The sequence below is a fragment of the Cibotium barometz genome, chromosome 33 (genome assembly GCF_041138505.1).
Source record: "Cibotium barometz isolate CiBa-2024 chromosome 33, ASM4113850v1, whole genome shotgun sequence".
NCBI lineage: Eukaryota > Viridiplantae > Streptophyta > Polypodiopsida > Cyatheales > Cibotiaceae > Cibotium > Cibotium barometz.
In genome coordinates, this window is record NC_141078.1 from 26,391,488 (window position 1) to 26,405,811 (window position 14,324).

The window sequence follows — 14,324 nt, forward strand, 5'->3', positions numbered from 1 at the left end:
CAATGCTATTTCTGTCGAAGACAGATTGGTCTAGCCACTCTTTATATAGCATTAGCTACACAAGTATTGGGGGGAGATATGACCAAATGTGAATAGCTTCAATCTACAAAAATAATAATATTTTATATTAATCGACTTGAAAATAGCACAAAAAATTCTTGATTTTTAACATGCCTTGCAAGATCTATTGATTGTAAATTCCATGAAATTTTAAAGAAATATTTTTATTATCAAAGTGCTTTCTAAAGGTCATATCTTCTCTTTCACTAATAAGGAGACTGGGCAAAGCTAAGTAGCTCGAGTAGGAATTCGAGAAAAAACTTAGAAAATGATATTGACAAAATATAGAAGATACTTTTAGCATGTGTGAATCAAGAATACTATCTCATACACAATCTTATTAGAAAGGTGGAGTATGAGTACCCTTGGATAGATTACCATAAGGTGTTACCATTAGAAAGGTGGAGAATGCCTTCCCTTGGAGGAGAGATTACCCCATAAGGTGTTACCATTATGTCACATGAAGCTCATGTCTAATGACAAATTGTGAAGGCATGCGCATGCTCCAAAATATAAAATGCCATAAAAAAAAACTATTACAATTCTTAAGAGATGGCATCTACTTTTGAGTAGGATGATAAAGGTGTGAAAGAAGGAGGGTGAAAGTAGACATTCAAGTAGAGGATTCGCTAGTACAACTTCCCTCCATAACTACAATCGGAGTAGAGGATTTGGATGCACAACTTCCATCCAAGACTTCCATCCAAGTAGAGAGAAAGTCTTATTAGCATCTATGAATGTATACATGAATATAGAATATTGATCAAGTGTAAGAAGCAATTTAAGTAACAAAGGCCCTTTCACATTAATAGTAATGACCTCTTCTTATTTTTCATGCCAAGAAGTTGACGTTTCATGGAATCTTTAACAAGTTCATTCTTGGGTATTTGAAAAAGAATCTTTAAGAAGAAGGATTTGTAATTACCCATTCAATCCACAACATTGTTTGTAGACTAAGCGGAGATACTAAGTAGAGAATTCCTAGTTACTTTGAGAGAACCACACCACACTTAGACCTAAGGGGGAGCACCAGCTTCCAAGTCTTGGGAGCACCATCTTCTAAGACTTAAGTAGAAAACCACAAAAGGAGACTCTTTAATGGGACCAAGAGGAGCCTCTAAAATTTGATGGGGCCAAGGAGAAAGCCTTATCAATCACAAAAGGAGCTTCTAAACTTTAACAGGTCCAAGGAGAAAGCCTTACCAATCGAAGATAATCCTATCCAACAACCATACAAATGCACACGAGAGATATCCACTATCTCCTTGTGTCTCCTATAAAAGAAAGGTACCCAAATGCTTAGCCATCGTGGCTTTACATGTATGTGAAAATCAATGATTTACAATCCTTCATTCAACTTAGGTTTGCAAAGCTTAGATGGGGCTAGCCAATGTGGGGGTCGTTCTCTCATAAAAAGGCTCTTATAAGAGCTTGAGCCATTGAGATTTCTTGAAATCTACCATTGGACAAAAAAAAGTACATAATTCAACAAGACATCATTAATCGCTACTCTTGCACTAATAAGGAGAAAAACATTAGACCAATTTGACATCCACCTTATAGTACACCCAAACCAGCACTTGCTTATTAGTCACTCACATCCCCCATTGGGGGGCTTCCTAGAAGTATAAACATTGTACCTTTAGTGATAACTTGACAACCCCACCTGGATATATTAAAGTCTGCTTCTTCTGTCAAGCTTATGTCCTGGACTTGTATAGATTACACCTAGAGCTAGATGCATGAGCAAAGAATTGAATAATACCTAAGTTTCCTCATTTTCAGTGCTTACATATAAGAAAAGGAGTGAATCAAACATAATTACATTACCAGTTGTCTTTCCTCTTCTAACCTTAAGCCTTGGATAAAGGCGCAAGGGGCATCCTTGGCTCATAGATCTCTCCTACTAGGAAACTTACCCACTATGAATCCATTCAAGAGGAGAGTAGAATTAGCTCGCATGCGCCCAACATAAAATAAGATTAATATCATCCTCCCAAACCCCATCTTATATGCAAGACCCTACTCAAGAAGGTCCAATGAACCCATAAGAAATTCGCCATTGCCAGAGGGAGGCTCATAGCAAGAAATACTCTTCATGATTAAATACTAAGTAAACCACTTAAATATGGATTAATTAATTTTCATTTAAATACTAAGTAAACCACTTAGTGTCTAAAATTAAAGCATAATTAAGAGACTAATCACAAGATGACTGCATTCATCAAGCTCCTAAAATGAGCCAAGGATTACATGTTTTTATAACTCTCACAGATCCCTCATCCACAAGATACATGCACCCTTATGCCATCCATGAGTCCATAAATGCTCACACTACATGTGCCACCTTGTGCTTTCCATGTGCAACCTTTTTAACCATTGACTTCACCTTTTACATGTAACCATACAAATCAACCTTTGATCTAGGACCCTTAGTCTTTCTTTTTCCCTTTTTAATGTGTATGTTGTCCCCCTTGCTGTACACTTGTTGCACTATGGCACCACATTTCTCAACACCCCCCAATGGTGCTATATTCTTAGGGTAATGCAAGGTGGTTGGATGTGAGGCATTACAAAATGACATAGGTGTGATTGCCTACACCCCCCTGGGTGTGCTACTTTGGCTACTCTCAGGTGGTTGGATATGGTTTGTTTTTACTATTCCTATCTCCCCTTATGTGCTAGATACAATATGCTACTTTGGCGCTTCAATTGGCTATAGCTTTTAGCTTGAGTACATCATATGGCCTCAGAGGTTGATTACAACACTTTTTATAGAGGTAAGAGGAGCGAAGAATATATGCTCTTTGCCACCTTTAGCATCTTTCAATTGTTGGGTTTATTAGCTTTTTCTTCGCTTTAGACTCATGGTTGAAACTTTGCCTGCTCATATTGGTGGCATTTACAAAGGTTATACAAATTTGAAAAAGGTATATTTTTATCAATAATTTTCTTATGACAATGAAGAACTTGATGACGTTCAAGTGAACCTTTGATAATTGATCAAGAATTGGTAAGATGAAGGATGTATGCTAGTAGAACTAGGGAGTAAACTCAAAGTGATGATTGATGGAGCCCATTTTATGTTATTCTTAGTAGAGAAGAAAATTCTTGTGACACGAATCCTTCACTCATCATGTGAACAAGCTCTTGTGTAAGAAGTGGTGTGAAGGGTTTTTTGAAAGAAAAAAGGAAGAAAGACTATCTTCTTCTGAGACTTCACGAGTGTACCAGTACTAGTAGTTTCAAAAACTAGTGGCTTCATGCAAGTCTCAGCACGTAAGATTTGGGCACATAAAAAATAGAGCAAAGAGTAGCATATCACCATCTTCAGAGATCGAGAAGTTCTACAACAGAGGCACAGAGGGCAACGAACAGTATGCCTGTTGTTCTCTTAGGCTTCTCTCTATTGTGAGCTACATAGGGAAGCTACATCAATCTGCTTTGCGTACAACTCCTTGTTTAATGAACTACTATAAGGACCTAAGCTTCGTGATGCCTGCACACAGTTATCACCTAGTTTATGATGCACCCTTTGTACATGTTGATGTTGAAAATCTAGCACTTCTTGCCACTCCTTCACTACACAATAAAGCTTCTTTATTATGCTTTAAAATTTCCTTGAAGTTGCTAAGAAGAGAATCTCCCTACTCTAACCTTAAGAAAACTCTAATGAGAAAGAGAAAATAAGACTAACTAATCACACCTTAAAGGCATATTATAAACCTAAAAATAATAAACCCTAATCTCAACCTCTTGCTAAGAATAAGCCTTAGGGGGCACTGATACCAAGTAGAAATTTAGCATTGCTAGGGAGGCTTATAGCAAGAAATAATCTTCATGATTAAATACTAATAAGTAAACCACCTAAATAAGGATTACTTAAAGCATAATTAAGACACTAATCACAAGATGATTGCATTCATCAAGCTCCTTAAATAACATGTTTTTATAGCTCTTACAGATCCCTCATCCACAAGATACATGCACCCTTAATGCCATCCATGTGTCCATAAATGCTCACACCACATGTGCCACTCGTGTTTTCCATGTGCTACCTTTTTAACCATTGACTTTACCTTTTACATGTAACCATACAAATCAACCTTTGATCTAGGAAGGACCCTTAGTCTTTCTTCTTCCCTTTTTAATGTGTATGCTCTCCCCCTTGCTCTACACTTGTTGCACTATGGCACCACATTTTTCAACAAACGCTATCACATGCTTTTTCTAGATCCATTATGCATCTTTAGTTTGGATTCTGGACAGCCCAATCTTTGTCCACCATAATTGTGTATATGTTGTCTCAACAATTGACCTCCCTTCTATGAACTCATGTTGGATTTTAGATGTATGCTTTTGTTAATGGAGTCATTCTAATAGTTATCACCTTGGTGAGGGTCTTATACGAAGTAGATGACATTAGGATGGGCCACTAGTGAGAGAACGTATCACAAGAAACTTATGATGGGCCTCTAATGAGAACCTATCAAAGTAGGTGACATTATGATGGGCCTCTAGAGGGAGAGAACCTATCACAAGAAACCTCTTTGTTGGGGATGAATAAGCTTCTTCTCCTTGAACCATTTTGAAAATCTTTATTAAGCCACCTGGGATTTTAGCTCCTATCTAAACTCAATGAAGAATTTCACAGATAGTCCATCCCATCCTAGATTTTTTTCCTTCCCTATTTGCATTAAATCCTACCAACACTCATTTGATTCAATCTTCCTCACTATTAATGTAGTTTGCACTTTTGAGGGCACTCCACTGTGGGCAATACATACTTCGAAGCCCAAAAATAAATAAAATCAATAGTCCAAAAAATGAAAGCGATAAATAATCAATGTTCTAAGTCATAAAAGTATTAATCTAACTATGAGAAGCATAATCTAGTTTGCACTTTTGAGAGTAGTCAACTAAGGGCAATGCATCATCATGCCCAACAACATAAGATGGTGATGCATCTCCATTACATTCAATATTCTTTTTCTTTCTTAAAAAATTATTTTGTGGACCTATACATAAGTATTAATAAAAGCACATAACATAAATAGTAAGGAGCATACATGATGATAATAGCCTTACCACAAACAAAAGAAGACTTGGATCTCCTATCTAGGTATGATGTCTCCACCAATAGCGGCTTAACATAGAGGCTATCCCTTGAGATGTCTTCAAAAAGACCCAGTGTGTTCCTCCTAAGAAACCAAACCCATTTGGAATCCATCTCCTTAGTGTCCTCAATTACTCTGCCTTCTTCATCTTGTATCTTATCATCTATTGTTTTGCAAGAGATATGAAGAACTTTCTTGAAGGAACTTGGGAAGCCTTTGAGAAGACTTTCATAGAAATGATTCTCCCAGTTTATGCTCTTTTGTTTTCCAGGGTATCCAATTGGGATTCGCATCATCCTACTCTGTTCTTCCCCTCCTGAACCAAGGTCCCTTCTTGCCTTTTCTTCATCAACTTCCCCCACTTTCTTTTAACGATATCTCTATAAGCTCCCTCCATTGGTTCTCAGTTTTCCCACCTTCTTGATTTCACTTTGCATCCTTTCTATAAATTTTCCTGACACATTAGGGTCATGTATCATTCTCTTTTTCAAAAAGTCTATTACTTTTCTAGTGCCTTCCACAAACAACGGCTCCTTGAGAAGGTGGTTGTTGACAAAAAGTCTATTACTTTTCTAGAGCCTTCCACATTTAAAGGATCCTTGAGAAGGCAGTTTGTTGACAAAGCTTTCTCCTTGGAATCCTTCTCCTTTGTTACCCCATGTTTTGGGATCTTCTCACTGCCATCATAGTAAAATGGTCAGATATGGAAGAACCATGGTTAGTAGGCCATAGCTTTAGACTATGAGGAATCCAACCTGTCTCTTAGGTAATATGTAACCTGTGCCAATTCCTTTGAGCTCATTGAAACTTGGTCATAGCATTAGTCAAATTAACTTGCTGGTTAAAGTATTATAGGGAAGAGGTTTCACTTTCTTCTTTTTCTCCCAACAACTTGGATGATTTTTTTAGAGTATACAATAGGGGAGAGGGGACTCACTTCTTCTCCCTTTTACAAGGAGAGAGGGGACTCACTTCTTCTCCCTTTTACAAGGAGTTTTGTTTATCACCTGCTTCCATCTATCATTCTCAAGGATAGCTTCTTTTCCCTTTGTATGCAAGCCCTCAATGACCCTTAGGAGCCTTTCCCCCTTCTTTTCTAGCCGACTCACCCTCCTCTTTCTTAGTTAACTCAGCCCCTATCTTTCCTTTGTTAGATCCCTTTCTAGAGCCCCCCTCCTCTTCTCATTCATTATTTTTGTTTAGCCCTTCCCCTTCCGATACTAAACACTTCTTGGAATAATGATCTACCACATCTAAAGCATGCTCATGCTCTTCAAAAAAGCACTCTTGAGCTCATCAATCTAGACCATATTGCACATACCAATTGGTCGCTTTACTAGTGAACTCTATTTTTTAGGCTATTGGAGCTCGTGGCTAAAAATGTGGTTTTGAGTGAGAAGACATGAGCATTTGGATCTTCATCACTCTTTCCCTTGAATTTTGGATATTTTAGTCCCATTGCTATTGGTTGAAGTTGTTTGGCTTCCCTTTGGTCTTCTAGCCCACTGTCTTACTACTCGTTCTTGCCCACTATGTCTTATTGATGGCTTCCCTTTGGTCTTGCTATTGGTTGAAGTTGTCTGGCTTCCCTTTGGTCTTCCTGCCCACTATAATTCTGCTTTGGCTATTCTCTATCGTTGCATTGTCCTTCTTAAAATTCTTGTTATCTTGTCTTCTCTCCAACACTGATTTGCATGTTGCAGCTCATCACCATTTCTTTTTTGTCTTGGCCTGCATCGGTAACACATCAATACGGATGAGTGTCCATCATTTTCCATGCAACTTCCATGTGCACACCATATTTATTGAAGGAACATCAATGCTATCAATGTGAGTAGATTACCTAGAATTTTCAGACTTTCTTATGAAGACTTTGCAAAGAGAACCACATACGTACATTAAACCTCATTTTACAATAAGGTTGGCAACCACATTAAACCATCATACAAATTCTTTCTTCTCAACCATTCAAATGTCACATTAAATGGTTATGTAAAACGGTTTTTGATAGCTCATAATACAAAAATTATACCCTCAAAATCGTACACAAAAGTGCTCTCTAATCACCAATCAATAAAACCAACTCTTCGGCATAATTCAAAACACTAATCAAATATGATTTACGCTATGCTACCAAATGAAACACCCCATTGTAGGGGTCCACTTACATGTGTGTCCGCCCAAGACCGATTGATTACTCACACTTGTATGCTCGAGAAGCACGTCCAAGCCACTGCAACCACGTAAACCACACATAGTGGGTTAAGACACCCCCAAGCTAAAGACCAACACAACCTTGGCAAGCCCGCACCCTCAAGGAACCCCAGGTCACTGACACGATTGACCAGTGGGCTAGCCACAAGTTGGGTCCCTTGGGAGGCCCCTCTCCCAAGGTAGAGTTCCACACACGAACTCCCCACAAATGAGCCACAAATCCAACTATATAGCCCAATCACTAGCTCACAGTGCTAAAAGAGGTGTTCGACCGCTCTCTAATCATTAACCTTATTATGTCCAAGCATGGGACAATGCAATTTTGAAGCACGCATGAGGTTTGCTAGCATTCAATGAGGTTCAGATGCTTGTTCACAAGAAGAACTTCTGGTAGCCACCTTATAAAATTGGAAGTATCTCTATGGGTAAGGATGTGGTTCTTCCAACCCTTCACATTTGAGTTATTGATAGGTATGCATATAAGGATATTGGTTTTATAAAGCGGATTTGTCTTTCTTATCTTTCTATGGATGCTGCATTTGAGTTTATGCCATATGTGGTCATGCTGCTGGCCATCTATGTGAGTTTGGTCACTTTGGCTGATAGTATCACCTACCTCCCATCTCTCCGTAAGTGATGCTGCATTTGAGTTTGATGCTGATCACATACCTTGCAAGCTAATGTCATTCTCCCAAGAATACTCTTAATCACAATAGCTCACACAAGTGGCCTTGGTCCCTCATGGAACATGAATGTCTTGGGCAATGTAAAGCCCGGATTTGTTGGGCTCCCTTTTTGGTTTAAATGTCACCAAAAAATTAAAAAAAAGCAGAGATGCCAATAGACATACCGATACTTGGGATGCCCAACTAGTTTTCCACGGATGTATTCCCCATAACTCTTATGTGTCCCATTCTCCTTGTTTAGGCAAATCTACCTCACATCCTCCAAGGAGATGTTGGAGTGCATTCTTAACGTGAGAGTGCTCCTCTTGGTTACCTTGTGCATCCTCGTTTCTTATTTGGAGCTCCTCCATTGACAACCTTGTAAATTGATACCTTAGGTGCACTTCCTTTGGCTTCAACCATAGCATAGTCTGGAGAGAACCTTTCCTCTTCCACCAGTGGGCAGTCCACTTGTGTGCTAAGATATTAGCAATGAGACTAGTTAAGTTGAGTTGATCCAAGAAAACAAAGTGCTAACCCAGTATAAAGGTAGCCTACGGCCCTTAACATATGCATGGCACAGGACGAGTCCATAGGCCCATGTGCAAGCCTACGGCCCTCAACATATGCATGGATGGCACAGGACAAGTCCATAGGCCCATGTGCAAGGTAGCCCTCTGCCTACCAGTGGCATTGTGGGTCCATGTGGAAACCCTATAAGGTAGCCTTGGGATCTGTACACATGGCAGGGGCACTTCTATGACATGGCTACTCAACACTGGGTCTCTATCAAGTCATAACACACAAAAGACCTTTGGAAAAAAAGACCAAGACACCATTCATGTACCTGCAAAAACAGACCATCACAAGAACAAACACCATCTTTCAACTTCTGCTACCTCAAAAGCATCCTTTATTAGGATATCTCGACTTTTGGTATAGAATACAACTTGTGTGGAAGTATGGCATCCATTGTGCCTTTGAAGGCCCTCAATGGGTTGAACCATACCTCTTTTTTGTGTATTTTGTGAGTCAAATGTTCCATGCTTTTGTTCACGACACAAACCTCCTTTGCATTCGTCTGACATGGGTTCCACCATAATGTCCAGTTGTGGCATATACCCTCTATCCTTGAAGTGCCGACTTAATCTCTTAAACTTGGAAAAGATAAAACCATGGTTTAGATGGCTTTTCCCTCCCACCATGAACTCATGAACCCCATTGTTAACCTCAATCCAAGCTTTACCAGCCTTCTTTTGTACACCTGCATTAAGTTTGAGCTCTTGGGTTCTACCAAGATCTTCCCACAACTGAGCGTCAGCGTAAAGGTTCGACATGAGAACAAATCCTGATGCATCTGTGGGACCTTGTTCGACAACTCCGTGAAAGGAATGCCTTGCTAGCTCTAGATTGCTATACGTTTTGCAGTTGGCAAGCAAAGATCTCCACACGACAGGATCAGGTGACACTGGCAATGTACTTACCAAGTCGCCCGCCTCAGCCAAGTCTCCTGCACGGGAAAGAAGATCTACAATGCAGCTGTAATGTTCAATACTTGGTGTTATGCCAAAGTCTTCTCTCATGGATTTGAAGTAATCCCGACCCTCGTCTAGTAGGCCAGAATAGCTGCAAGCAGAGAGAATACTACTAAAAATAACCCCATCTGGCTCCAGGCCATGTCTCCGCATGTCCTCAAGGCATTGCCAAGCGAGTAGACAGTTACCACAAGCTGCATAACCTGTGATCATGGCTGCCCATGTCACCGCATCTCGACCAGACACTCTATTGAACACTTGTTGAGCTTCCTCTATGCTCCCACATTTGGCATACATGTCTATAAGGGTGTTCCCAATGGCAACATCCAATTCAAATTCACTTTCAACTATCTGACTGTGTACAAACCTGCTATGCTCTATAGCTCCTACCATCCCACATGCTTTCAATACATGCAAAAAGATGACTCTGCTTGCCTCCATGCCCTGCTGTTGCATTCTAGCATACACACCCAGAGCATGAAAACCATATCCATGCTGGACATGTCCCGCTATCATTGCTGCCCATGAGACCACATCTTTAAGCTGCAAGTCATCAAACACTCTGCATGCTTCATCTAAGCTCGCACACTTGCCATACATGTCAACCAACGTGTTCCCGACCACCATATTAGAATCGCATCCATATTGAATAACCTGATTGTGTATCAACATGCCCGCCCTTGTAGCCCCAAGGTCCCCACAAGCTTTCAAGATAGAAGAGAACAACACCTTATTTGGCTTTATGCCTTCTTGTTGCATTCTCTCAAAAAGTTCAAGAGCATGAAAGCTATGCCCATGCTGAGCATTCCCTGATATAATAGCACCCCATGATACTACATCTCTAGCAAGCACTTCATTAAATGCTTTGTGTGCCTCCTTTAGATTCCCACATTTCACATACAGGTCAATGAGGGTATTCTGTACAACTCTATCAGACACAACCTCATTTTGAGTTATCTTACAGTGTATTGACTTGCCATGTTCAAGGGCTCTCATCCTCCCACAGGCTTTCAACACCAAAGACACTATGATTTCACTTGGCTTCACCCCCTCTTCTTGCATTTTCTCAAAAAGCTCCAGGACAAGGAGGTCATGTCCATGAGTAGCATATCCCGCAATCAACGCACTCCAGGAAACCACATCTCGTATATGCAACCTATCAAAGACCCTCTGTGCATCATATAAACTCTGACACTTGGCATAGACATCGACAAGTGTGTTGCCCATGCCCCGATCCAACATGTATTCAGTTCTCATGATCCCATCATGTAGTTTTCTGGCATGATGTAGGGTTCCTGCACTACCACATGCTTTCAAAACACATAAATATGTTGCTTTGACAGGCTTTACTCTCTTCAAGTGCATCTCTTCAAAAAGTCCAAAAGCAGCAAGTTCACATCCATTATTTGTATACCCTGCAATCAGTGCATCCCATGATATCACATCCTGGGTTGACAAACTGTCAAACACGACCTTCGCATCCTCTAGACTTCCACACTTTCCATACATATCCACCAGGGTATTCCCAACTACCAAGTACAACTCAGACTTGTGTCCGTTTCTAAGTATCTGCTCATGTATCAGTCTTCCCTCCTCTAGATCTCCAATGTGGCCACACGCTTTAAGAACACTTGCAAATATGACCTGGTCAGGCTTCACATTCTCTAATTGCATTTCTTTAAAAAGCTTCAAAGCAAACACGCTATGGCCATGCTGGGTATACCCTGCAATTATGGCCCCCCAAGACACCACATCCCGCATGGGCATACTGTCAAAAACTTCATGTGCTTCATCTAGCCTTCCCAATTTCGCATACATATCAATGAGAGTGTTTCCAACCACCACATCCGATTTGCATTCGCTTGCATTAATCTCATCATGCATTAGTCTTCCCTGCTCAAGTGCATTCATGGTGACACAAACTTTCAAAATGCTCAAGTAGGTAATTCGATTTGGAGTTACCCCCTCTTCTTTCATTCTATAGAACAACTTGAGAGCCAGTTGACCCTCTCCTGCATTCGCATGTGCTGATATTATTGCATTCCATGTATACACACTTGGTTTCCGAACCTTTCCGAAGATTTTGTTTGCCTCCACCAAGCTACCACATGAGGCGAACAGACGAATAAGGTGATCTCTTAAAAAAGAGACTGAATCCAGTCCATTGTCAACCATTAAATAGTGCACTTGCCTGGCATCTGCCCAGTTTTCCTGTTTGGAACATGCTTGCAGAAGACCAAAAATCAGATCATTGGACACACAGACATTCGGTTCATCCGTGAGATCCAATGCCTTGTCTAGTCTCCCTTCCTTGCATAATCTAATGATATCTCCAACTGATCCAAAGCTTTGATGATTACTCAGGACCCTTGGAGACAAAAGAGAGAACTATCAGACATTCATAACAGCAACATAATAGTCAAATAAGAAAGTAAGCAAAATGTACATTCCTTGATATCCAGACCTCCATACTATTTACCACAACATCCCTACTTTGTGTAATTGCAAGCTTAAAGTATGTGCATAGGGTAATCACATAATACTACATAAACCATAGTATTAAGTTCCGAGGCATGCTGCCTTATTATATGCTAGAGAAATGGAAGTGAGAAAGGACCAAGAACAATACCCTAGGACTTTAGAGGGGCATGGAAGGGGATTCACCAAATTGATACTCTAAAAACACTGCTCAAACGACAGTGCATCAACAACTAGGGTGCTCTTGCAAGTCCTCAGGTATATTTTTGATACAGCTTTTGTACTACAATTCAGTACTCTTGCAGGCACACAAAGCCGTGTTGGAGATTCTTGTTCTAGCATTTGTGTTTGCAGTAGAGCAGTGGGCTATTTCCATTGTTGAGCAGTAATGGCATAGGCACCGGATGTATTTGAGGTGTTAACCCAAAAAGGTAAGTTGGACAGAACCAACTACTCCTTTTGGAGTTTTAGGATTCGTAATCTGTTGGTAGCCAAAGGGCTTTGGGATATCATGCTAGGTGGTGACACACACCCACCAACACTTCAGCTTGTTCCACCTCAGAGAACAGCTGCACAAAGGGTTGCAGATGTATAGGTTGTAGTCCCCCTACGCAAGAACAAAGGAGGTGGATTCTCGTGATGCACAAGCTGTCACCAATTTGGTCCCTTCACCAATCTTGACTAGTGTTTCACACATTGATTGGAGCCAAGGTGTGAACAGGGATTTCCCACAAAAGAAAGCTGAAGCATTCCTCGGCAAAGTTTGGCCTGAAAGATGGCTACAGAACATGAGCAATATGGCATTTTTATCAATAAAGTGACTTATAACGTTTATAAGTTGGTGTGTTCGCACATCATTAGAGACAAGTTGGACATATTATTATTTTGGGCGTGGACACGTGGACAAAAAGAGGCGCCTAGAGCATTCTTGGGCTATAAGCCTGGGAAAAGCACATAAGTTGATATTTTTGGGGCTGGTTGTCGCTTTTGGCAGAAAGGAGAAAAAGCACATCTACTTTTGATCATCTCTCCTGGGTTGCAGTAGCATATTCTCTCTCTCTCTCACACTGGCCGTATAGCAGGGGTTCTTCAGGCGCTTTCCTCTCACTCTCACAGCAGTAGTGTTCTCTTGTGTGCTGGCCGTACAGCATCAGCATGCTCGCTTCCCCCGAGAGCTGGCCTTACAGCAGTATCTTCAAGTGCTTCTTCTCTCTCTGATTCTCTGGCCGTACAGGTGGGCAGCAACCTCTCCTCTCCTGATTTGCCGACCGTACAGCAGCAGGTCCTTCTCTCTCAGCTGGCCGTACAGTGCTGGCCGTACAGCAATTTTTCTTTCCTCTGAGCCCTACTGGCCGTACAACAGGACCACTTTTCTCTCTCTTCATCACTCTTCTCGGGCTGATTTGAGGCTCTGTTTTGGGGGCTGGTTTGGCACGGAGTTCGGGGCTGTATTTGGCACCATACCAGAATGCTGTTTCGAGGCTGATTTGTACTGGTTTATGGTGCTGGTTGGTACCCAGATCTTTGAGCAAGTGTTTGTTGGGCTTTGTGGAAAATCCAGTGCAGGATTGCACCCAGACCTTCGTCTGTTGTAACGTTCATTCATTGGAATAAAGAAGTTCCTACAAGGGGCCGGCCGTTCCGGCTTAGTGCTGTGTTCTTTTGGTGATTGTTTATGGTTTTTCCACTGCATCCTAAAGTTTGTTTCAATACTCTGTTGTCTGTTAGTGTTCCGAGTGTTCTGGGGTTTGGTTTCATTGGATTGGATTGGTTTCACAAGCTATGTCATTGATTGCCTGATCATTGAAAAGATCTATCATACCTCATATACAGTCATATAGATTAGCAACAAAAGCATGGGACACACTGGATAACATGTATCAAACAAGGAATGAGGCACGGGTTGCCTATCTCAAGAGGCAGCTTGACATTCTTGAACCTACTGTCCATAATCTCTGTCGGTCAACTATAGTAGCTACAAGCCGACAGCCTTCTTGTAATGTCGAGGCCCTTCTTAAAGAGAATGTGGGGGGGAGAAAGAGAGAAAGAGCTTGAGTTCCTTGCAAGCCAAACACACACACAAGAGAGAGCAAGACACAAGAGAGATGGATGGCTGAATTTTCTTCTATCTTCTTCTCTTCTCTACAACTATATAACTAAAAAGATAAGAGTACATACTATAAAGGAAAGTACTCTCCTACAATAATATACAATAGTCGGTCCATAGTGTGAACTCGACTATATGAGCTGGCGCT

The 14,324-nt window shown here is 40.9% G+C and overlaps 1 protein-coding gene across 1 annotated transcript in view; it reads right to left on the reverse strand.

Annotated features, from left to right (window-relative positions):
* Positions 1–8,869: 8,869 nt before the first annotated feature.
* Positions 8,870–14,324, reverse strand: part of LOC147619450 (pentatricopeptide repeat-containing protein At5g27110-like) — a 29,776-nt gene continuing 24,321 nt past the window's right edge. The window contains exon 5 of the mRNA XM_086773121.1: positions 8,870–11,959. Within this exon, the coding sequence (XP_086629247.1) occupies positions 8,920–11,766 (2,847 nt within the window). The 5' untranslated portion in view covers positions 11,767–11,959 and the 3' untranslated portion in view covers positions 8,870–8,919. The remainder of the gene's footprint in view (positions 11,960–14,324) is intronic.